This window comes from Lucilia sericata, unplaced genomic scaffold (assembly GCF_015586225.1).
Source record: "Lucilia sericata isolate MDLA Ls3-8-SP2 unplaced genomic scaffold, ASM1558622v1 Contig001420F_arrow, whole genome shotgun sequence".
Lineage (NCBI taxonomy): Eukaryota > Metazoa > Arthropoda > Insecta > Diptera > Calliphoridae > Lucilia > Lucilia sericata.
The window spans coordinates 98,507-124,779 of record NW_023995353.1 but is presented as its reverse complement, the minus strand read 5'-3'; the positions used below and the strand labels follow the sequence as shown (position 1 = coordinate 124,779).

The following is a 26,273-nucleotide window of genomic DNA, read 5'->3' as shown; positions in this document are numbered from 1 at the left end:
TATATTTAATGGAAAAAAGTTTTTTAAATTATTTAAAATTATTAAAACGTTTTCTTGGTAAATTCTTTTAACATAAATTTTGTGTTGTTGTTTTAAGCAGAAGTGAAATTTTTCGGGTTTTTTTTTCGTTTTTGTTGACCAAAAGAAATAACCATTAAGGCCAAATTTAAACCAAAATATCATATATGAAAATTATAAAAGAAATTTGTAAAAGTATTAAGAAATGTTGTGCATAAGTGTTTAAAAAAATACCAAAAAAAAGTTAACCAAAAATTTAAAGAAATATCTTTAAAAAAAAACAAGAATGGCGAATAATAATAATAATTATGATAACGAGGCCGATAATGATGGCTGCCGCCTGCGCGAATTACCACGACATAGACGCAGTATTTCTCAACTTATATACAATTTAGGTAAAAAATTATTTTAAGTTTTAAGTGAAATCATAAAGAATTTATTGAAAACAAGAATTTTTGTTATTTTATGCAATCCCGGGGTTCTGCTGGATATCTCGGGAAATTTTTGATATGGAGTTCTGATTTGAAACTAGATTTTCTTTGTTGTTTTTTGTTCCTACCTTGAAATACTTTTAAAGTTTTTTTGTTATAAAATTTTGCTCTCTTAACTTGTCTTTAAGTCAGCAGCAAGTTGTGATAAGAAAATGAGTGATAAATAAAGGGTGACAAAGAATATCAAGTTAACTTAGATAAGGTAAAATTCAGTTCAAGGACAAAGTACATAAAAAACAAAAAGAAAATAAAAAGAAAGAAATACATTTAACTGTTTGTTATGTTGTCGATTATGTTTTGACAGCTGCTGTCAGTTAACCAATAGTTGTAGGTAAATGACTATAATTGAGTCATTTTAATTAAATTCAGCTTAGCTGAATCAGTTTTTATAAAATAAATTTTAAAAAACTTAAGAATTTCGTTAAGATGCTTTAAAACAATTAACTCAAAAGTAATTCAGCTTAGCTGAATAGAATTTTTATGCTTGAATTATTAATAAATATTAATAATTTATTACAATCCAAGAGATATATTCAATAAAAATACAATTCAGCTCAGCTGAATAGAGTTTTTATGTTAGAATTATTAATAAAATTTACAAATTTGGTCAAATCTTAAATAAACATTTCAAATAAATGTTATTCAGCCTAGCTGAATTAAGCTACAATGCAATTTCGCTAATGCTTTATTAAAAAATTGCTTCAAAATACAATTCAGCTTAGCTGAATAGAGCTCTATTAATGGAATTATTAATAAATTTAAGGAATGTAGTAAACATTTTGGAAAAAAAATCGTAAAAACGTAATTCAGCTTAGCTGAATTGGGTTGTTAAAAGATAATTTGTAAATGTTTTAATCAATAATTATTTTTCAAATATAATTCGGCTAAGCTGTATAGAGTTTTTATGCTAGACTTATTAATAATTAGTAATGATATAAAGAAATTTTAGAGAAATATCTAAAATAAATACAATTCAGCTTAGCTGAATATAATTTTTATTAAAGAAATTTGCATAAATTTTAACAATTTAGATAATTTGATTTGCTGAAAATAAGACTAATGCTATTCAGCTTAGCTGAATAGAGTTTTTAAGCTAAAATTATTAATAAATAACACTAAATTAGGAAAATATTTAATAAAAAATATAATTCAGCTAAGCTGAATTGGCTCCTCCAATATAATAAACAGAAACCATTTTCAACGGTCCCTTCCTTAAAGAACCCAACCTTTAGTTGACCACTTTTAGGGTTATGGTTTAAATTATGTAAAAATTATATGTTCATAAACTCATGACCTTTTTACACAATTTAAACAAAAAGACTAATTTAGAAGGGGGTTTCAATTTTAAACAACAATTACATAAATACTTTATGGCCGGTGAGGTTTGGTGAGGCAATAGCAGTCAAATTAATAGACAAGACGACGGTTTAGTAAAATTTTACTCAGCTACACTTGAACTTGTAGATCATGAACGAATGTATTGTCTGACGAAATTGTTTAAACATTAACATGCTCAATTTTTAGTTTAACTTAAACAATTAAAATATTTTATTAATATTAAAGGTTGTTGTTTATTTTTTTGTTACAAAATACAGTCGCAAGTTGGCACCTCTCGACTGATAAGTCGAAACTATAGAATATTTGGTAAACGAAATTATAAAATATTCTGTGGTACAGATTACAGACTGTTTTGTAATGTAGATATAATACTATTATATAGTACAAACTATAGGCTATTCTATAGTGCAAACTATAGATCATTCTATAGTCCAGACTATAGACTATTCTATAGTCCAGACCAGAGACTATTCTATAGTCCAGACAATAGACTTTTCTATAGTCCAGACTATTCTATAGTCCAGACTACAGACTATTTTATAGTCCATACTATAGACTATTATATAGTTCAGACTATAGACATTCTATGGTCCAGACCATAGACTATTCTATAGTCCAGACTATAGACTATTCTATAGTTCAGACTATAGACTATTCTATAGTTCAGACTACAGACTATTCTATAGTTCCAGACTATAGACTATTCTATAGTCCAGACTATAGATTCTATAGTCCAGACTATAGACTATTCTATAGTCCAGACTATAGACTGTTCTATAGTCCAGACTATAGACTGTTCTATAGTCCAGACTATAGGCTACTCTATAGTCCAGACTATAGACTGTTCTATAGTCCAGACTATAGGCTACTCTATAGTCCAGACTATACACTATTCTATAGTCCAGACTATAGACTATTCTATAGCCCAGACTATAGGCTATTATATAGTCCAGACTATAGACTATTCTATAGCCAGACTATAGACTATTCTATAGACCAGACTATACACTATTCTATAGTCCAGACTATAGACTATTCTATAGTCCCAGACTATAGACTATTATATAGTCCAGACTATTGATAATTCTATAGTCCAGACTATAGTCCATACTATAGACTATTATATAGTTCAGACTATAGACTATTCTATGGTCCAGACCATAGACTATTCTATAGTCCAGACTATAGACTATTCTATAGTTCAGACTATAGACTATTCTATAGTTCAGACTAACAGACTATTCTATAGTTCAGACTATAGACTATTCTATAGTCCAGACTATAGACTATTCTATAGTCCAGACTATAGACTATTCTATAGTCCAGACTATAGACTATTGACTATTCTATAGTCCAGACTATAAACGATTCTATAGTCCAGACTATAAACGATTCTATAGTCCAGACTATAGACTGTTCTATAGTCCAGACTAGAGGCTATTCTATAGTCCAGACTGTACACTATTCTATAGTCCAGACGATAGACTATTCTATAGTCCACACTATAGAGTATTCTATAGTCCAGACTATAGAGTATTCTATAGTCCAGACTATAACTATTCTATAGTCCAGACTGTAGACTATTCTATAGTCCAGACTATAGACTGTTCTATAGTCCAGACTATAGACTATTCTATAGTCCAGACTATAGACTATTCTATAGTCCAGACTATAGACTATTCTATAGTCCAGACTATAGACTATTCTATAGTCCAGACTATAGACTATTCTATAGTCCAGACTATAGACTATTCTATAGTCCAGACTATAGACTATTCTATAGTCCAGACTATAGACTAATCTATAGTTCAGACCATAGACTAATCTATAGTCCAGACTATAGACTATTCTATAGTTCAGACTAGAGACTATTCTATAGTCCAGGCTATAGACTATTTTATACTCAAGACTATAGACTTTTCTATAGTCCAGACTATAGACTATTCTATAGTCCAGGATATAGACTATTTTATACTCAAGGCTATATATTATTCTATTGTCCAGACTATATATTAATCTATATTCTATACAGTAGACTTTCGAGACTGCAAGCTGTTTTGCAATCATATCTATAATTAGACTTATTTTTACGTTCGTGTATCGCTCGATAACATATTTCTAATCTAATTTATAGTTTATCATCAGAGTTATTAGTACTTGTACGAAGTATATTTGTATATTTGGGACACATGGCAGATGTTAATCAAAAAATAAATATAGTTATAACATATGTTGATAAATCTCTTGTTTTATTAAATATAAATTGAAAATTATTTATTACTTAACTACAAGCTACTACATGTTTTGTTGCATATCAGTCATATTAAAAGGGGTACAAGTGACAATGTTATGGGCCAACAACAGAATTCACATTGTCATTCGTCATCAGAATGTTTAACCACTAACGAGACCCTGATTATATTGTTAGATTATTAAATGATTAATTTGAAAATATTTTGGTTTGGTTTTAAGAGGCGAAAAAAATTACTATATAAAAGTTTGGAATATCGAATAGTTTATAATCGAAACAATAGAATAGGTCTATAATGTGGACCATAGAATAGTCTATAGTGTAGACTATAGATTAGTCTATACTCTGGACTATAGATTAGTCTATACTCTGGACTATAGAGTAATCTATAGTCTGGACTATAGAGTAGCCTATAGTCTGCACTATAGAGTAGCCTATAGTCTGGACTATAGAGTAGTCTATAGTCTGGACTATAGAGTAGCCTATAGTCTGGACTATAGAGTACCCTATAGTCTGGACTATAGAGTAGTCTATAGTCTGGACTATAGAGTAGTCTATAATCTGGACTATAGAGTAGTCTATAGTCTGGACTATAGAATAGTCTATAGTCTGGACTGTATATAGTCTATAGTCTGAACAATAGAATAGTCTATAGTCTGGACTGTATAATAGTCTATAGTCTGAACAATAGAATAGTCTATAGTCTGGACTATAGAATAGTCTATAGTCTGGACTATAGAATAGTCTATAGTCTGGACTATAGAATATTCTAAAATAGATGCTCTATAGTCTGGACTATAGAATGCTCTATATCTGGACTATAGAATAGTCTATATTCTGGACTATAGAATAGTCTATATTCCTGACTATAGAATAGTCTATAGTCTGGACTATAGAATAGTCTATAGTCTGGACTATAGAATAGTCTATAGTCTGGACTATAGAATAGTCTATAGTCTGGACTATAGAATAGTCTATAGTCTGGACTATAGAATAGTCTATAGTCTGGACTATAGAATAGTTTATAGTCTGGACTATAGAATAGTCTATATTCTGGACTATAGAATAGTCTATAGTCTGGACTATAGAATATTCAATAGTCTGGACTATATAATAGTCTATAGTGTGGACTATAGAATAGTCTATAGTCTGGACTGTAGAATAGTCTATAGTCTGGACTATAGAATAGTCTATAGTCTGGACTATAGAATAGTCTATAGTCTGGACTATAGAATAGTCTATAGTCTGGACTATAGAATAGTCTATAGTCTGGACTATAGAATAGTCTATAGTCTGGACTATAGAATAGTCTATAGTCTGGACTATAGACTATCTATAGTCCAGACTATAGAATAGTCTATAGTCTGGACTATAGAATAATCTATAGTCTGGACTATAGAATAGTCTATAGTCTGGACTATAGAATAGTCTATAGTCTGGACTATAGAATAGTCTATAGTCTGGACTATAGAATAGTCTATAGTCTGGACTATAGAATAGTCTATAGTCTGGACTATAGAATAGTCTATAGTCTGGACTATAGAATAGTCTATAGTCTGGACTATAGAATAGTCTATAGTCTGGACCATAGAATAGTCTATAGTCTGGACTATAGAATAGTCTATAGTCTGGACTATAGAATAGTCTATAGTCTGGACTATAGAATAGTCTATAGTCTGGACTATAGAATAGTCTATAGTCTGGACTATAGAATAGTCTATAGTCTGGACTATAGAATAGTCTATAGTGAGGACTATAGAATAGTCTTAGTCTGGACTATAGAATAGTCTATAGTCTGGACTATAGAATAGTCTATAGTCTGGACTATAGAATAGTCTATAGTGAGGACTATAGAATAGTCTTAGTCTGGACTATAGAATAGTCTATAGTCAGGACTATAGAATAGTCTATAGTCTGGACTATAGAATAATCTATAGTGTGAACTATAGAATAGTCTATAGTCTGGACTATAGAATAGTCTATAGTCTGGACTATAGAATAGTCTATAGTCTGGACTATAGAATAGTCTATAGACTGGGCTATAGAATAGTCTAGTCTATAGTGTGAACTATATAATAGCGTGGGCTATAGAATAGTCCTAGGGCTTAAGAATATTATACAGTCTATGGGTTGTTTATTCTTTGGTATTGAGTTTAGCTTGTTCCAATTAAAGATCTGATGAATTTTATCAAGAAATATAAGAATATCTATTGTGATTACAAACCTAAAGTAAGACGTTTATTAGGTATTTTTGTTCTACATTATATGTTTAATCATAGCAAAATAAAACCGCAAAAAAACTCTAAATTGTACTATAATGAAAAATAAAAGTACCGTGAGATTTTCTATCCAATATTTCTTTTCATCACCACAAATTATGACTCAATCGGAGCTAATATAATTCCGTCCTTATTGATATCAATATTTCATTACAAGTTTAACTTTCACTCAGTTAATACCACGGATTGGAATAATTTTAATATAAAAATGGAAAATTATTATAATATTGGGGCGGTAACACGTTTTTGGGCCCAGAGTCAAGTAGGTTTCAAGAATTTATTCATAATTTTAGTATTATAATTATAAATTGTATACAGATACAACTATACGAGGCCTTTGCAGAACGTGATATTATAAAATTTCGTGGCGCTTTAAAACATGGTGCAAATCCTTTAGCTAAATCACCCGAGCAGGACTTATGTGTCTTATTTCAGGCTTTGAAAAGCCCAGGTTGCTCAGCATTTGTAGAGGCCTGCATGCGCTGCTCGCATAAACCAACTAATGTGAGTAAAAGAGCGATTTAACTAGGAAATTGACTTAAAAAACATTTTATACTTGTTATTAGCTTACAGATTTCTATAAAAAGGGCCATAAATTATGCCTGCGATTTGGAAGATTCGGAAATTTTATTATCACTTTATAGCTCAAGCGATGTTAAGGCTAGACGTAAATATTTCAACTTATATGCCCTTAAAAGTTTGGCTAAAAAGCTTAACAATCAAAATGCCCCTGAAATACAAAAACGTATACGAACTGTTTTACTTTGGGGTATATCGGAAAATGTACCCGATCATAAAGAAATGACTGCTTTGCATTATGTGGTGGAAAATAATGATCTCAATGAGGATATAAAGCGAGAAATTGTTAAAATGTTTTTAGCACAAAGTAACATTGATATCGATACCTTTCGTGGGGGTGAATTAAGAAGAATATTAGAAAACAAATATTCTGATCTGATATTACCGAGAAGGATTAGTATATTTCAATCTTTAATGAATCGTTTAATAGCGGGTAATATGGATTTATTTAAACAACAGTATATAGATAATGTTAATAAGATTAACAATAATGAACAATTACAATTATTATTGGAATCCATAAAAGAAGAGGCACATAAAGCTTTTGATATAATACTAACCAAAGGCGTGAAATATAATGAAAAGGCCAATTTTTCCTCAACCCGCCTACCGGGCAAATCAGTAAAGTATAACACTTTGCCTCAGCTATTCAAAATGCCTGCCTTAAATTTTACACCTTTTCAATTTGCCTGTAATACTGGCAATGCCTATGCCTTGGAAAAACTTTTGCAAATACCCGATATAGAGATCGAGACCAATACCCTACAACAATTTATACAACTAATGATACATCGTGTTAAATCCTCGGTGGCGCTTTATCAAAACTATTGGGATTGTTTTCAACTATTATTGGATTCGCCAAAGATCGATATCAATTCCCTGGATCAACATAAACGTACCGCTCTTCATTATGCCATAGAATATCAAAAGGATGAATTGATAAAAGCTTTACTAAGAAAAGGAGCTTATATTAATGTGGGTAAGGGAGAACATGAGCTACCCCTTAATAGCCTAATGCCCTCTTTATTGGAAGAACATTTAGATGACTGCATAAGTTCCAATAATCTCAATATGGGTGAAAAAGAATATGAAATTAAAATAAGTTTTAAAAATTTCATAACTTCCCAGCAAAAAAGTGAAAAGAAATTGAAAGAAGTTTTAACGCCCCTCAAATGTATGGCCAAGTCCAAAGAACATTGTTACCTACTGCAACATCCAGTTATATCGAGTATTCTATATCTTAAATGGCAAAAAGTCTCTCAGATATTCTATATAAACTTCTTACTTAGTTTATTCTTTATCGTTTCCATTATAACCCATATAGTCTTGAACTTTCAAGGTTATAAGCAAGAAACAGCCTTAAGAATATCTTATATCTGTTGCTGGTTAGGTATTACTTATTTGATTCTCCGAGAATGTGTACAATTTATCGTAGCTCCCTGGAAGTATGTAAAGAAATCATTAACCAATTATTTGGAAATATTATTAATAATCTTCTCCATATTAATTTGTTACTATAATAATCGGGACCTGGAGGTGGCTTGTATTTTACTCTTGGCCTTTGAGTTGCTTTCATTGGTGGGTTCTCTGCCCATTGCCTCCATTTCTACTCACATGCTAATGCTAAAGGCTGTGTGTAGAAGTTTTGCCAAAAGTTTTATCTTTTACTCTATATTCTTATTCACCTTTACCCTGTGTTTCTATATAAAAAGTGAAGAGCAGGACCAGAACCATATAACAAAGAATGACAACAAAGAAGAGGAATTTAATAGATTCTCTAATCCATTTTTGGCCTTTTTCAAAACCATAGTTATGTTTATTGGCGAAATTGATGCCAGTAATTTGAATCTAAACTCCAGCTATAGTTGGCTACTATTTCTATCGTTCATTTTCTTTATGACCATCATATTATTCAATCTACTTAATGGTCTGGCGGTAAGTGATACCCAGGCCATTAGAAATCAAGCCGAATTGAATGGTGTTATTTGTCGCATCCAACTATTGTCCAGTTTTGAAAGTGTTGTCCTAAAACGTACCAAATATCTGGCCACCTTATTAAAACAACAACCATTTCGTTTTATATGTAAACTTTCTTCGCACTTTGTACCCGATTACGCAACCGATATTGAAGTTATCTTTTTGCCAAATGACAAAAATAAAATCTGTTATTCAGCTACGAAAACAGTAAAAAATCTTAATAAAATCCACGATAAAGACCATAATACAACTGTGATTCTAATGGAAAATAGTGAACAGCTTATTAAGGGTCCAAAGAAAAGCTGTCTGACAATTGATGAACATACCTCGGTGGAAGCGTTAAAAATTCTCAAGAAAAAATATGCTCAACATGAAAAATATCCATTACATATTATGAATGAGAAACTAAATATACTTTTACAAAAGTTTTCTTTACAAAATTAAGAAATTTTCTCATCTATTAATAAAGTTAGAAAATCTATATGCAAGTGGAATGTATTCAATCGATTTATTTTAGTTCAGTTCAAGTTCAGTTCTAGTTCAGTTCTAATTCTTGTTCATTTCTAGGACAGTTCTAGTTTAGTTCTAGTACAGTTCTAGTTCATTTCTAGTTCAGTCCTAGTTTAGTTCTAGTTCTGTTCTAGTTCAGCTCTAGTTCAGTTCTAGTTCAGTTCTAGTTCAGTTCTAGTTCAGTTCTAGTTCAGTTCTAGTTTAGTTCTAGTTCAGTTCTAGTTCAGTTCTAGTTCAGTTCTAGCTCAGTTCTAGTTCAGTTCTAGTTCAGTTCTAGTTCAGTTCTAGTTCAGTTCTAGTTCAGTTCTAGTTCAGTTCTAGTTCAGTTCTAGTTCAGTTCTAGGTCAGTTCTAGTTCAGTTCTAGTTCTAGTTCAGTTCTAGTTCAGTTCTAGTTCAGTTCTAGTTCAGTTCTAGTTCAGTTCTAGTTCAGTTCTAGTTCAGTTCTAGTTCTAGTTCAGTTCTAGTTCTAGTTCAGTTCTAGTTCTAGTTCAGTTCTAGTTCAGTTCTAGTTCTAGTTCAGTTAGTTCAGTTCTAGTTCAGTTCTAGTTCAGTTCTAGTTCAGTTCTAGTTCAGTTCTAGTTCAGTTCTAGTTCAGTTCTAGTTCAGTTCTAGTTCAGTTCTAGTTCAGTTCTAGTTCAGTTCTAGTTCAGTTCTAGTTCTAGTTCTAGTTCAGTTCTAGTTCAGTTCTAGTTCAGTTCTAGTTCAGTTCTAGTTCAGTTCTAGTTCAGTTCTAGTTCTAGTTCTAGTTCAGTTCTAGTTCAGTTCTAGTTCAGTTCTAGTTCAGTTCTAGTTCAGTTGTAGCTCAGTTGTAGTTCAGTTCTAGTTCAGTTGTAGTTCAGTTCTAGTTCAGTTCTAGTTCAGTTCCAGTTCAGTTCTAGTTCAGTTCTAGTTCAGTTCTAGTTCAGTTCTAGTTCAGTTCAGTTCTAGTTCAGTTCTAGTTCAGTTCTAGTTCAGTTCTAGTTCAGTTCTAGTTCAGTTCTAGTTCAGTTCTAGTTCAGTTTCTAGTTCAGTTCTAGTTCAGTTCTAGTTCAGTTCTAGTTCAGTTCTAGTTCAGTTCTAGTTCAGTTCTAGTACAGTTCTAGTGCAGTTCTAGTTCAGTTCTAGTTCGGTTCTAGTTCAGTTCTAGTTCAGTTCTAGTTCAGTTCTAGTTCAGTTCTAGTTCAGTTCTAGTTCAGTTCTAGTTCAGTTCTAGTTCTAGTTCAGTTCTAGTTCAGTTCTAGTTCAGTTCTAGTTCAGTTCTAGTTCAGTTCTAGTTCAGTTCTAGTTCAGTTCTAGTTCAGTTCTAGTTCAGTTCTAGTTCAGTTCTAGTTCAGTTCTAGTTCAGTTCTAGTTCAGTTCTAGTTCAGTTCTAGTTCAGTTCTAGTTCAGTTCTAGTTCAGTTCTAGTTCAGTTCTAGTTCAGTTCTAGTTCAGTTCAGTTCTAGTTCAGTTCTAGTTCAGTTCTAGTTCAGTTCTAGTTCAGTTCTAGTTCAGTTCTAGTTCAGTTCTAGTTCAGTTCTAGTTCAGTTCTAGTTCAGTTCTAGTTCAGTTCTAGTTCAGTTCTAGTCAGTTCTAGTTCAGTTCTAGTTCAGTTCTAGTTCAGTTCTAGTTCAGTTCTAGTCAGTTCTAGTTCAGTTCTAGTTCAATTCTAGTTCAGTTCCAGTTCAGTTCTAGTTCGATTTTAGTTCAGTTCGAATTCAGTTCTGGTCCTGAACTTGAACTGTACTACAACTAGAACGAAACAGTTAAGTCCTAGTTCAGTTATAGTTCATTTCTAGTACAGTTCCAGTTCAGGGCCATTTCTATTTTAATTTTAGTTCAGTTCTCGGTCAGTTCTAATTTAGTTCTATGATAGTTCTAGTTTAATTCTGTTACAGTTCTAGTGGAGCTCTTTAACTTGTTTTTTAGATATCATGTTTCAATAATATAACACAGAAAGTTATGACTCAAGTAATATTATTTTTATAGTAATACTTTATAGTCTATAGTTTAATATATATTGTAGTCTAGTTTATAGTCTAGTCTATAGAGTAGTCTTAAGTCCAGTCTATAGTTAGTCAATAGCCTAATCTTTTGAAACATTAACTATGGATTTAATTACTTTATTACGTTTTATTTATTTTAACAATATTATTTGCTTATAAATTTTTTAATTTTTAAATGACAACTTTTTTAAAATTAAATTAAGTTTCTCATCCCTAATGACTTTTTCATTCTTAGCAGATTTTCTCTTTAAAATGGCCAAAGCTCGTACAGACGTATGCTTATCCATGGTAGGGCATCTATTGGAGAGATAATGAAACCAGTTATGGAATGAAGAAGAAATAGTTTTATGACTGATAATTTTATTTTTATCATTGGGCCGAAAGATGACCTCAATATCGGTGGTGTAGTTAGGGACGAAATCAAAAGGATTATACATACAGCAAATGAATTCAGACCATTTGATGTAGACATTTTCAAGACCCGACAACAAGTTGCTGCGACAAATAACACCATTCAATTCGGCTTGATTACGAATGGCTTGGGTATCACTTACCGCCAGACCATTAAGAAGATTAAACAAAATAATGGTCATAAAGAAAATGAAGGATAGAAAAAGTAAACAATTAAAGCCCGAGTTGAGATTTAAATCTTCGGCATCAATCTCTCCAATAAACATGACAATCGTTTTGAAGAAGGCCAACAAAGGATCAGAAAATCTATTGACGGATTTTTTCTCCTTAGAGGCTTCATCACTTTTGATATAGAAACACAAAGTAAAAGTGAATAAGAAAATCGAGTAAAAGAGAAAACATTTGGCAAAACTTTTCGATACTGTTTTTAGCATTAGCATGTGAGTAGAAATGGAATCAATGGGCAGAGAACCCACTAAGGAAAGCAACTCAAAGGCTAAGAGTAAAATACAAGCCACCTCCAAGTCCCGATTTTTATAGTAACAAATTAATATGGAGAATATTATCAACAATATTTCCAAATAATTGGTAAACGACTTCAAATACTTACAGGGAGCTAATATAAATTGTAAACATTCCCTTAGAAGCAAATAAGTAATGCCCAAACAGCTACAGATGTAGGAAATATTTAAAGCAGTTCCATGCTTTGTCTCACTAAAGTTCAAGACTATATAAGCTATAATGGAGGCGATAAAGAACAAACTGAGTAGAAAGTTTATATAGAATATCTGAGAGACTTTTTGCCATTTAAGATGTAAAATACTAGATATAACTGGATGTTGCAGCAGATAGCAATGTTCTTTGGACTTGACCATACATTGGATGGGCGTTAAAACTTCTTTCAATTTCTTTTCACACCTTTGCTGGGAAGTTATAAAATTCTTAAAACTTATTTTTATTTCATAAGCTTTTTCGCCCAAATTAAGATTATTCGAGGTTATACAGTCATCCAAATGTTGTTCCAATAATGAGGGTTGTAGACTATTTAGAGGTAGCTCATGTTCACCCTTACCCACATTAATATAAGCTCCTTTTTTCAAAAGTATTTTTATCAATTCATCCTTTTGATATTCTATGGCATAATGAAGAGCGGTGCGTTTATGTTGATCTATAGAATTGATGTCGATCTTACCGGAATCCAATAACAATTGAAAACAATCCCAATAGTTCTGATAAAGTGAAACCGAAAATTTAACATGATATATCATTAAAGGTATAAATTGCTGTAAAGTATTGTCATCAATTCTTATATCAGGCATTTGTAAAAGTTTTTCCAAGGCATAAGTATTGCCCGATTTACAGGCCACCTGAAAGGCCGTAAAATTTGTCATAGGAATTTCGTAATGTTCAGACAATGAACTATTACCAGTATTGCTGTGAATATGAGCGTTTGAAAAATCTGCCTCTTTATTATAGTTGACGCCACTAGATAAGATTACCACAAAGGCTTTGTGGGCTTCTCGTATTATAGATTCCAATAATAATTCCCACTTTTCATTCTCGTTAATATTATTAAGATTATTCGTATACTGTTGTACAAATAAATCCAAATTTCCCGCTATTAAACGATTCTTTAAAGATTGAACTGTTGTTATCTTCATGGGCATTAACACATCAGGATATTTCCTTTCTAATATTCTTCTTAACTCACCCCCCCGAAAGGTATCAATATCGATGTTACTTTGAGACAAAAACATTTTAACGATTTTACGTCGTATGTCTTCATTTAGATTATTATTTATCACCACATAATGTAAAGGAGTCATTTCCTCCTGATCGGGTACATTTTGTGAAATGCCCCAATTCCAAGCCAAGCTGGTAAGGGCAAATAAAGTAAAATATTTACGTCTGATTTTAACATCACTTGAGCGATAAAGCGTTAATAAAAGTTCACAATCTTCCGAAGCGCATGCAAAATGTATAGCTTTTTTATAAAAATCGTTTAGCTAAAAAATATATTAAGCAAAAATCGTATCAAAAATCTTGTTTAAAACACTCCCCCCTCACTCACATTTGTTGGTTTATGCGAGCAACGCATGCAGGCCTCTACAAATAACGAACAACCAGACGTTTGCAAAGCCTTAAACAAGACACACACATCTTGCTCAGTAGGTATTGTTGCTAAAGGGTTAGCTCCTTGTTTTAAGGCGCTACGAAATTTGAAAATATCACGATTAATAAAGGCCTCATGTAGTTGAACCTGTTAGATGAAATCATTTGTTGTATTTTTATCGGTTTAAACACAATAAAATTTATAAATTTCTTGAACCCACCTGACTATGAGCCCAAAAACTTGTAACATCAGTAATATTGAAATAATTTTCCATATTATTTTCCGATAATTGATCACTGAGAAAGTGTTAAACTTGTACTATAATATTGAAATGTTTCTGCACAAACTTTTAATAAAAGTTTTTTTTTTTTTTTTTAATTTGCGGTCCGATTACTATAAAAATAATAATGCTTTATATTTAAAATTAATATATCTATATTACTTGAGTCATAACTTTCTGTTTTATTTTATTAAAACATGATAACTTTAAAACAAGTTAGAGAACTGCACTAGAACTGTAACTGAATTAAATCAGAACTAAACTGGAACTAGAATTGTCATAGAACTAAACTAGAACTGAACTAAAATTAAAATAGAATTGAACTGTAACTGAACTAGGACTGAACAATTCAGTCCTAGATCATAGACTAGAATATAGAATAGACTAGACTAGAGACTAGAAAATAGGATAGATTATAGACCAAACTATGCACTAAACTATAGAGTACACTAGACTATAAACTAGAATCTAGGCTAGACTATAGACTAAACTATAATCTATATTATAGACTAAACTATATACTAAACTATAGACTAGTTTATAGACTAGACTAGCCTACAGCCTATAGACTAAACTATAGACTAGTTTATAGACTAGACTATAGGCTAGACTATAGACTAGGTTATAAACTACACTATAGACTAGACTGTAGATTATATACTAGACTGGACTATAGACTGGACTATAGACTAGAATATAGACTAGACCATAAACTAGACTATAGACTAGTCTATAGACTAAACGATAGACTATACTATAGACTAAACGATAGACTAGACTATAGACCAGACTATAGACTAGACTTTAGACTAGACTAGACTATAAACTAGATTATAGACTGGTATATAGACTAAACGATAGACTAGACTATACCAGACTATAGACTAGACTTTCGACTAGACCATAGACTAGACTAAAGACTAGACTATAGACTAGACTATAGACTAGACTATAGACTAGACCATAGACTAGACTATAGACAGGACTATGGACTAGACTATAGACTAGACAATATACTAGACTATAGACTATACTATAGACTAGATTATAGACTAGACACTAGACTAGACTACACACTAAACGATAGACTAGACTATAGACTAGACTATAGACTAGACTATAGACTAGACTATAGACTAGACTATAGACTAGACTATAGACTAGACTATAGACTAGACTATAGACTAGACTATAGACTAGACTATAGACTAGACTATAGACTAGACTATAGACTAGACTATAGACTAGACTATAGACTAGACTATAGACTAGACTATAGACTAGACTATAGACTAGACTATAGACTAGACTATAGACTAGACTGTAGACTAGACTATAGACTAGACTATAGACTAGACTATAGACTAGACTATAGACTAGACTATAGACTAGACTATAGACTAGACTATAGACTAGACTATAGACTAGACTATAGACTAGACTATAGACTAGACTGTAGACTAGACGTAGACTAGACTATAGACTAGACTATAGACTAGACTATAGACTAGACTGTAGACTAGACTATAGACTAGATAGACTAGACTAGAGATAGACTGTAGACTAGACTATAGACTAGACTATAGACTAGACTATAGACTAGACTATAGACTAGACTATAGACTAGACTATAGACTAGACTATAGACTAGACTATAGACTAGACTATAGACTAGACTATAGACTAGACTAGACTAGACTATAGACTAGACTATAGACTAGACTATAGACTAGACTATAGACTAGACTATAGACACTATAGCTAGACTATAGACTAGACTATAGACTAGACTATAGACTAGACTATAGACTAGACTATAGACTAGACTATTAGACTAGACTATAGACTAGACTATAGACTAGACTATAGACTAGACTATAGACTAGACTATAGACTAGACTATAGACTAGACTATAGACTAGACTATAGACTAGACTATAGACTAGACTATATACTAGACTATAGACTAGACCTATAGATAGACTATAGACTAGACTATAGACTAGACTATAGACTAGACTATAGACTAGACTATAGACTAGACTATAGACTAGACTATAGACTAGACTATAGACCTAGACTATAGACTAGACTATAGACTAGACTATAGACTAGACTATAGACTAGACTATAGACTAGACTATAGACTAGACTAAGACTAGACTATAGACTAGACTATAGACTAGACTATAGACTAGGACTATGCGATGACTATAGACTAGACTATAGACTAGACTATAAGACTAGACTAACTATAACGAGACTATAGACTAGACTACTAGACTAGACTAGACTATACTAGACTATAGACTAGACATAGACTAGACTATAGACTAACTATAGACTGACTATAGACAGACTATAGACTAGACTAGACTATAGACTAGACTATAGACTAGACTATAGACTAGACTATAGACTAGACTATAGACTAGACTATAGACTAGACTATAGACTAGACTATAGACTAGACTAGACTAGACTATAGACTAGACTATAGACTAGACTATAGACTAGACTATAGACTAGACTATAGACTAGACTATAGACTAGGCTATAGACTAGGCTATAGACTAGACTATAGACTAGACTATAGACTAGACTATAGACTAGACTATAGACTAGACTAGACTAGACTAGACTAGACTATAGACTAGACTATAGACTAGACTATAGACTAGACTATAGACTAGGCTATAGACTAGGCTATAGACTAGACTATAGACTAGACTATAGACTAGACTATAGACTAGACTATAGACTAGACTATAGACTAGACTATAGACTAGACTATAGACTGGACTATAGACTAGACTATAGACTAGACTATAGACTGGACTATAGACTAGAATATAGGCTAGACTAGACTATAAACTGGACTATAGACTAGTCTATAGACTAAACGATAGACTAAACGATAAACTCGACTATAGACTAGACCATAGACTATACTATAGACTAGATTATATACTAGATTATAGCCTAGACTAGACACTAGATCAGACTATATACTAAACGATAGACTAGACTATAGACTAAACGATAGGATAGACTATAGACTAGACTTTAGACTAAACTATAGACTAGAATATAGACTAGACTAGTCTATAGAATATACTATAGACTATAGACTAGACTATAGACTATAGACTATAAAAAACACTAGACTATAGACTAAACTATAGACTATACTATAGACTAGACTATAGACCAAACTATAGACTAGACTATAGACCAAACTATAGACTAGACTATAGACCAAACTATAGACTAGACTATAGACTAGACTATAGACTAGACTATAGACTAGACTATAGACTAGACTATAGACTAGACTATAGACTAGACTATAGACTAGACTATAGACTAGACTATAGACTAGACTATAGACTAGACTATAGACTAGACTATAGACTAGACTATAGACTATACTATAGACTAGACTATAGACTAGATTATAGACTAGACTATAGACTAGACTATAGACTAGACTATAGACTAGACTATAGACTAGACTATAGACTAGACTATAGACTAGACTATAGACTAGACTATAGACTAGACTATAGACTAGACTATAGACTAGACTATAGACTATGGAATCTTTAAATTTTGCACGAGGCACTTTAACATCTATGTGAACATTTTGGAGGAAAAATTGGCGGACTAGCAATAGGGTCCGTGGTACCTCCCATATGAATTAAATAAAAAAATTCGTTTATCTGGAAACTATTAGAGGTAGAATCTTAAAATTAACATAAAAGTGAACATTTGGAAGTAAAATGTGCGGACATTCATTTGGGGTTCTTAAAACCTCTCATATGAATTAAATACAAAAAATTGTATATCTGAGAAACTATTAAATTTTGCGCTAACAACTCTGACATGTGAATATTTGCATCTAGAATCCTAAAATTTTGCACAAAGAATTTTCACATTCATGTGAACGTAGGAGATACCCCTATTGTGGACTATCAAAAGGGGCTATGGTACCTACCATATGGATTAAAATAAAAATACGTATAACTGGGAAACTAATAGAACTAGAATCTTCAAAAATCGTAAAGTGCGGTTTTTATTTATACTGTTTTTAGGGTAGCAGAGCACACTGGGTATAGCTAGTAGTTTTATAGCTGAATTCGCTTTTACGTTCGAAAATACATAAAATGAATTGTAGTTTATTTCAATTGATTAGATCGGAAATCGATCGATTTATGTTCGATCTTTGTAAAATTATATTTCATTACAATTTCAAAAACTCGCCATTTTCTTTCTATTCCAATAGATTATGATTTCAATGAACGTAATGAAGGCATAACAAATCAGGGATATCAGTACGATGAATTAAACTACAATTATATGTATGGACAATTTGATGCGACAACAGCAAGTGCTAATAATATGGCGGAGAATAATACACTGCAGCGTGCTGACGAGCGATCAATTGTCAAAACCCGAGAAACTTCTGAACACAATAGCACTGTGGATAGCATAAATAGTGTGGAGCAACATGATCATTCCGGTTGTTTGCCAGATTTCCAGTTTTCCATGATAGAAGCTGAATACGATGAAGGTTTGATAATACCCGATTCGTTAACCATACTATCGATAGGCGGTGATAAACCCGTATTAGTGGAACGTAAAGAAGGCACAGATGATGATGAATTCGATGAGGATGATGTGGAGTTGAGGCGTTTGACAGTGATACCTTTTACGCGTTTATATGGGCCCAGTATTAAATTTACCTCATTTCAACGCAAAGTCTTTATGCCGGGCATAGAGATACAAGTGCGTTTCATAGATACGGAAAGAAGTGTTACCACTCACTTGCTAAATCCGAATTTGTAAGTATAATTCTTTACACTAACTGGAAAACACCTAATATTTTTATTTATATTGCTTTTAGATACACCATTGAACTTACCCATGGTCCTTTTACCTGGACCATTAAAAGACGCTATAAACATTTCAGTTCCCTGCATCAACAGCTCAGCATTTTCCGCACTTCGCTCAATATACCCTTTCCCATACGCAGTCACAAGGAGAAACGTGCCACCATCAAAAATGCTGCTGCACTACAAATGGCCGATGAGAATCGTATTAAAGAATTGCAAAAATCTGCTAGCTTTAAAACTTCCTTATCAAATGGTCACTCTGTATCTTCGCGCACGGCAGGGCCGTCAAATATGCAGACAATGCAAAACATTAATATGGATCCTTTGAATACCGCGGAACGTGGTAGTAGGCGCAAGAAACGTAAAAAACGTAAATTACCCCGATTTCCCCAGAGACCAGAATCGCTGGTGACAGTAGAAGCTATGCCGGAACGTATTCAGCAATTAGAGGATTACTTATATAATTTGCTGAATATCAGTTTGTATCGAAATCATAATGAGACGGTGAGTAGAAAGACTGGATTAGAATTGATCTGGAAGAGAACTAGAAATGGAACAGAACTTAAACTGAACCAGAACTGAACTAGAACTGAACTAGAACTGAACTAGAACTGAACTAGAACTGAACTAGAACTGAACTAGAACTGAACTAGAACTGAACTAGAACTCAACTAGAACTGAACTAGAACTGAACTAGAACTGAACTAGAACTGAACTAGAACTGAACTAGAACTGAACTAGAACTGAACTAGAACTGAACTAGAACTGAACTAGAACTGAACTAGAACTGAACTAGAACTGAACTAGAACTGAACTAGAACTGAACTAGAACTGAACTAGAACTGAACTAGAACTGAACTAGAATTGAACTAGAACTGAACTAGAACTGAACTAGAATTGAACTAGAACTGAACTAGAACTGAACTAGAACTGAACTAGAACTGAACTAGAACTGAACTAGAACTGAACTAGAACTGAACTAGAACTGAACTAGAACTGAACTAGAACTGAACTAACTAGAACTGAACTAGAACTGAACTAGAACTGAACTAGAACTGAACTAGAACTGAACTAGAACTGAACTAGAACTGAACTGAACTAGAACTGAACTAGAACTGAACTAGAACTGAACTAGAACTGAACTAGAACTAGAACTGAACTAGAACTGAACTAGAACTGAACTAGAACTGAACTAGAACTGAACTAGAACTGAACTAGAACTGAACTAGAACTGAACTAGAACTGAACTAGAACTGAACTAGAACTGAACTAGAACTGAACTAGAACTGAACTAGAATTGAACTAGAACTGAACTAGAACTGAACTAGAACTGAACTAAACTGAACTAGAACTGAACTAGAACTGAACTAGAACTGAACTAGAACTGAACTAGAACTGAACTAGAACTGAACTAGAACTGAACTAGAACTGAACTAGAACTGAACTAGAACTGAACTAGAACTGAACTAGAACTGAACTAGAACTGAACTAAAACTGAACTTCGCTTTGCTTTTTTAGCTCAACTTTGTCGAAGTCTCCAACGTTTCCTTTGTCGATGGCCTGGGCATAAAGGGAAAAGAAGGCGCAATACTAAAACGTACCGGTTCGACACGACCCGGCCAGGCGGGCTGTAATTTCTTTGGTTGCTTTCAACAAAAATGCTGTGTGCGTTGCAATTACTTCTGTTCCGATGTTGTATGCGGCTCGTGGCGCAGTCGATGGTTTTTTGTGAAGGAAACTTGTTTCGGTTATATACGTCCTTCAGACGGTGTTATACGTGCTGTGATATTATTTGATATGGGTTTCGATGTCTCGACGGGTATCTATCAGACCGGCATGCGTAAGGGTCTGCAGATATTGACCAACAACCGACATATTGTATTAAAATGTTGGACACGAAGAAAATGTAAAGAATGGAATGATTATTTGAAACAAACTGCCAACACCACTGCCCGAGATTTCACCATGCCCAATCCACATAATTCTTATGCACCAGAGAGATCGGATATAACGGCTCAATGGTTTGTGGATGGTTCGTCGTATATGTCGGCGGTGGCCGATGCTTTAGAGGCTGCTACTGAGGAAATTTATATAACCGATTGGTGGTTGAGTCCGGAAATCTATATGAAAAGACCAGCGGTAGATGGTGACTATTGGCGTTTGGATAAGATATTGCTGAGAAAAGCTAAGGAGGGCGTAAAAGTGTTTGTTTTGCTCTTTAAGGAGGTGGAAATGGCTTTGGGCATTAATAGTTACTACAGCAAGCAGAGGCTAGTTAATTTGCATGAAAATATTAAGGTGAGTTTTCTGATTTACTGAGCAAAACGAAATTGTTTTAAAATATTTTGATCTACAGGTCATGCGTCATCCCGACCATGCCAAAGTGGGTGTCTTCTTTTGGGCTCATCATGAGAAAATTGTGGTGGTAGATCAAACATATGCCTTTTTGGGAGGAGTAGATTTGTGTTATGGTCGCTGGGATGATTATCGTCATCGTTTGACAGATCTGGGCAGTATAACCACCTCTTCTGCCTCGGGCAGCACACGACGTCCCGGCGGTTTCTTTAATCGTGAAGAAGTAGATTCCGCCTTTGGCTCCAGCAAATCTTCCCGCAATATTAACAATGAATTGCACAAAAGTGAACAGGAATTGGAGAGACTACAAACGGAGACCACTTCCAAAAATACCCTAGAACTTCCGATGCTTATACCCGGAGATAAACTAATGATACCTACCCCTTACACCAACAATGGCGATAATATCGATTTGGAAGGACTTAAACTAAATACCCCAGAAATGGAACGTAAAAATATGTTGAAAAATCTTAAGGACAATGCCATGAAAAAGGGCAAAGATCTTGTCAATCGTTTAACCGTAAATGAGGGTGACAAAACTCCCGAGATAATTAAAGATCCCAAACAGCTGGTATTTAGTATACCAGAAATTGAAGAGGGCCGCAAAGGTGGCTTTGAGGATCCCACTCCGTTTCAAACCCAAATACTCGACGACTATTATGGTCAGGCCAAGTACTGGTTCGGCAAAGACTATTCCAACTTCATCATGAAAGATTGGATGAATCTGGATGCGCCCTTTGTCGATATGATAGATCGTACTACCACACCCCGTATGCCTTGGCATGATGTGGCCATATGTGTGGTGGGAGCTGCAGCTCGCGATGTGGCCCGACATTTTATACAACGTTGGAATGCCATGAAATTGGAAAAGAGCCGGGAAAATCTCTCGTTTCCCTATTTAATACCAAAGAGTTATCAACAGATAAAACTAAATCCCAATATCACGTTAAAACGCACACATCGTGTTTCGTGTCAACTGCTGCGCAGTGTGTCTTCCTGGAGTTGTGGTTTCATCGAACAGGATTTAGTCGAACAGAGCATACATGATGCCTATATACAGACTATAACTAAAGCTCAGCATTATATCTATATAGAGAATCAATTTTTCATTACCATGCAGTTGGGTGCAGCGGCTAGTCTGGGTCAAGTGCGCAATCAAATTGGTGAGGCCCTGTTTAAACGGATAGTGAGGGCTCACAAGTGAGTTTTTTGGAAGGAACAACTGGTCCTTTTAATATTAACATTTATATTTTTCCTTTTTTTCCAGAGAACGCAAAACATTCCGAGTTTATGTGATAATGCCGCTTCTGCCTGGTTTTGAAGGTGATGTGGGCGGCAATAGTGGCATTGCTGTGCGAGCCATTACCCACTGGAATTATGCTTCAATTTCAAGGTGAGATTTTCTATCAAGAATTGTATTTGGTTTTAGTAGTTTAGTTGTAATTCAGTTCTAGTTCGGATCTAGTGCGGTTCAGTTCTAGTTAAGTTCTAGTTCAGTTCTAGTTCAGTTCTAGTTCAGTTCTAGTTCAGTTCTAGTTCAGTTCTAGTTCAGTTCTAGTTCAGTTCTAGTTCAGTTCTAGTTCAGTTCTAGTTAAGTTCTAGTTCAGTTCTAGTTCAGTTCTAGTTCAGTTCTAGTTCAGTTCTAGTTCAGTTCTAGTTCATTTCTAGTTCATTTCTAGTTCAGTTCCAATTCAGCTCTAGTTCAGTTCTAGTTCAGTTCGTTCAGTTCTAGTTCAGTTCTAGTTCAGTTCTAGTTCTTCTAGTTCAGTTCTAGTTCAGTTCTAGTTCAGTTCTAGTTCAGTTCTAGTTCAGTTCTAGTTCAGTTCTAGTTCAGTTCTAGTTCAGTTCTAGTTCAGTTCTAGTTCAGTTCTAGTTCAGTTCTAGTTCAGTTCTAGTTCAGTTCTAGTTCAGTTCTAGTTCAGTTCTAGTTCAGTTCTAGTTCAGTTCTAGTTCAGTTCTAGTTCAGTTCTAGTTCAGTTCTAGTTCAGTTCTAGTTCAGTTCTAGTTCAGTTCTAGTTCAGTTCTAGTTCAGTTCTAGTTCAGTTCTAGTTCAGTTCTAGTTCAGTTCTAGTTCAGTTCTAGTTCAGTTCTAGTTCAGTTCTAGTTCAGTTCTAGTTCAGTTCTAGTTCAGTTCTAGTTCAGTTCTAGTTCAGTTCTAGTTCAGTTCTAGTTCAGTTCTAGTTCAGTTCTAGTTCAGTTCTAGTTCAGTTCTAGTTCAGTTCTAGTTCAGTTCTAGTTCAGTTCTAGTTCAGTTCTAGTTCAGTTCTAGTTCAGTTCGAGTTCAGTTCTTGTTATGTTCCAGTTCTGTTCTGTTCTAGTCTAGTCTAGTTCTGTTCTAGTTCTTTTCTTTTTCCTTTCTATTTCAGTTCAGTTTCTTAGTTCTGTTCTCTAGTTCAGTTCTAGTTCAGTTCTAGTTCAGTTCTAGTTCAGTTCTAGTTTTTCTAGTTCTTTTCTAGTTCAGTTCTTCAGTTCAGCTCTAGTTCAGTTCTAGTGTTCTTCAGTTCAGTTTCTAGTTCAGTTCTAGTTCAGTTCTAGTTCAGTTCTAGTTCAGTTCTAGTTCAGTTCTAGTTCAGTTCTAGTTCAGTTCTAGTTCAGTTCTAGTTCAGTTCTAGTTCTAGTTCTAGTTCAGTTCTAGTTCAGTTCTAGTTCAGTTCTAGTTCTAGTTCAGTTCTAGTTCACTTCTAGTTCAGTTCTAGTTCAGTTCTAGTTCAGTTCTAGTTCAGTTCTAGTTCAGTTCTAGTTCAGTTCTAGTTCAGTTCTAGTTCAGTTCTAGTTCAGTTCTAGTTCAGTTCTAGTTCAGTTCTAGTTCAGTTCTAGTTCAGTTCTAGTTCAGTTCTAGTTCAGTTCTAGTTCAGTTCTAGTTCAGTTCTAGTTCAGTTCTAGTTCAGTTCTAGTTCAGTTCTAGTTCAGTTCTAGTTCAGTTCTAGTTCAGTTCTAGTTCTTGTACTGTTCTAGTTCTTGTTCTGTTCTAGTTCATTTCTAGTTAAGTTCTAGTTCAGTTGTTGTTTAGTTCTATTTCAGTTTTAGTTCTTGTTCAGTTTAGTTCAGTTGTAGTTTAAGCATTTAATCCCTGTATTTAATTACATTTCTCTTCCTTTTCACTTTTTACAGAGGCCGCTCAGCTATTTTAGTGCGACTGAAAGAAGTCGGCATTGAAAATCCAGGAGAATACATATCATTCCACGCATTGCGTACACATTCCCAATTAAATAATGTTCCTATTACCGAATTAATCTATGTACATTCCAAACTTCTTATAGCCGATGATCGTGTTGTCATTTGTGGTTCAGCCAATATCAATGATCGCTCAATGATAGGCAAACGGGATTCAGAAATTGCCGCCATTATAACAGACAATGAATTTGAAGATGGACGTATGAATGGTAAAAAGTATCCCAGTGGTGTTTTTGCCGGAAGATTGAGAAAATTTTTATTCAAAGAGCATTTAGGTGAGTTCTTTTCCGTTGAAATGATAAACAAGTATCGTAATAGAATATTTTTCGTTATCTAGGTTTACTCGATCCCGATGCTGAACGTATGCCTATCGATATAATCGATCCTGTGGTAGATCAATTCTGGAATGGCATGTGGAAACGTATTTCCACACGTAATACCGAAATTTACGATGAAGTTTTTAAATGTATACCAAATGATAAAGTGAAATCTTTTGCCAATTTAAGAAAATATCAAGAAGAAGAACCGCCTTTATTGAAAACCGATCCAGATATTGCCAGTAAACGTTTAATGAATATACAGGTAATGCTATTTATTTGTTAGTTTTTTAATAAAATAAAAACGTTTTTTTTCGTTTTCCAGGGTAATTTAGTTGATTTACCTTTGGAATTCCTTAACAAGGAAGTTCTTACCCCACCTGGTACCAGTAAGGAGGGTCTAATACCCACCTCCGTTTGGACTTAGTTTATATTATATTTTATTTAAGTTTAATTATAGACAAATTGTTATTATTAATTTATTTAATTTTAAGCTTTATCGTTGTTTGATAAATTTTATTTTGGTTTAATTAGTTGTTGTATATTTTATTATATAAATATTTAGATTTATTTAAAGATTTTGAAAAACATATTTTAAAGAGTGCTAAAAATCGAGTCACATAAAGTTTTTTTTTTTATAAATAAACCCTCGTGTTCCCCAGAATGTTTGTATTTTAAAGAAAAAGATATTTAAACAGTATTTGTTAAGTAGTGGACAAATGTAAATTGTAAATTTATAATATTTATAGGTAATAAATTATTAGAACATATTTTAAAGAAAATATATACTTTTTATTTGGAAACATACTTCATAATTATTATAATAGTAGTAGATACTATAAACTAATCTACAGCCTGGACTATAGACAAAACTATAAACTAATACATATAGGTATGGGTCTATGGAATAATCAATAGTCGAGATAATTAACCGGTCTATAGAATAAACTATAATCCAATTTATAGAATAATCTGTAATCCATTCTAATCTATAGTAGAAAGACAAGACTGATCTCATGTCGAGATTATACGCTAATTTCTAGTTTAGTCCAAGTTCAGTTCTAATTCAAAGCTATTTCAGTTCTGGTTCAGTTCCAGTTCGGTTCTAGTTAAGTTCTAGTTCAGTTCAAGTAAAGATCTAGTTCAGTTCATTTCTAGTTAAAGTTCTAGTTCAGTCTTAGTTCAGTTCCGGTTTAGTTCTAGTTCAGTTCTAGTTCAGTTCCAATTCAGTTCTAGTTCAATTCTAGTTCACTTCTATTTAATTTCTATTTCAGTTCTATTTCAGTTCTATTTCAATTCTAGTTCAGTTCTAGTTCAGTTC

The 26,273-nt window shown here is 33.3% G+C and overlaps 2 protein-coding genes across 2 annotated transcripts; one reads left to right on the top strand and one right to left on the bottom strand.

Moving 5' to 3' along the window:
* Positions 1-240: 240 nt before the first annotated feature.
* LOC119611315 (phospholipase D2-like) lies at positions 241-25,734 on the top strand. Its single transcript, XM_037966853.1, has 9 exons — positions 241-413; positions 18,497-19,055; positions 19,118-19,610; positions 20,625-21,404; positions 21,463-22,661; positions 22,729-22,854; positions 24,573-24,910; positions 24,973-25,217; positions 25,278-25,734. The coding sequence occupies exons 1-9, from the start codon at positions 305-307 to the stop codon at positions 25,377-25,379; spliced, it is 3,951 nt and encodes a 1,316-aa protein (XP_037822781.1). The 5' UTR covers positions 241-304; the 3' UTR covers positions 25,380-25,734.
* On the bottom strand, positions 11,552-14,253 carry LOC119611316 (transient receptor potential cation channel protein painless-like). Its single transcript, XM_037966854.1, has 3 exons — positions 14,152-14,253; positions 13,890-14,078; positions 11,552-13,824 (listed from the first exon to the last, which is right to left on the bottom strand). The coding sequence occupies exons 1-3, from the start codon at positions 14,203-14,205 to the stop codon at positions 11,572-11,574; spliced, it is 2,496 nt and encodes an 831-aa protein (XP_037822782.1). The 5' UTR covers positions 14,206-14,253; the 3' UTR covers positions 11,552-11,571.
* Positions 25,735-26,273: the final 539 nt, after the last annotated feature.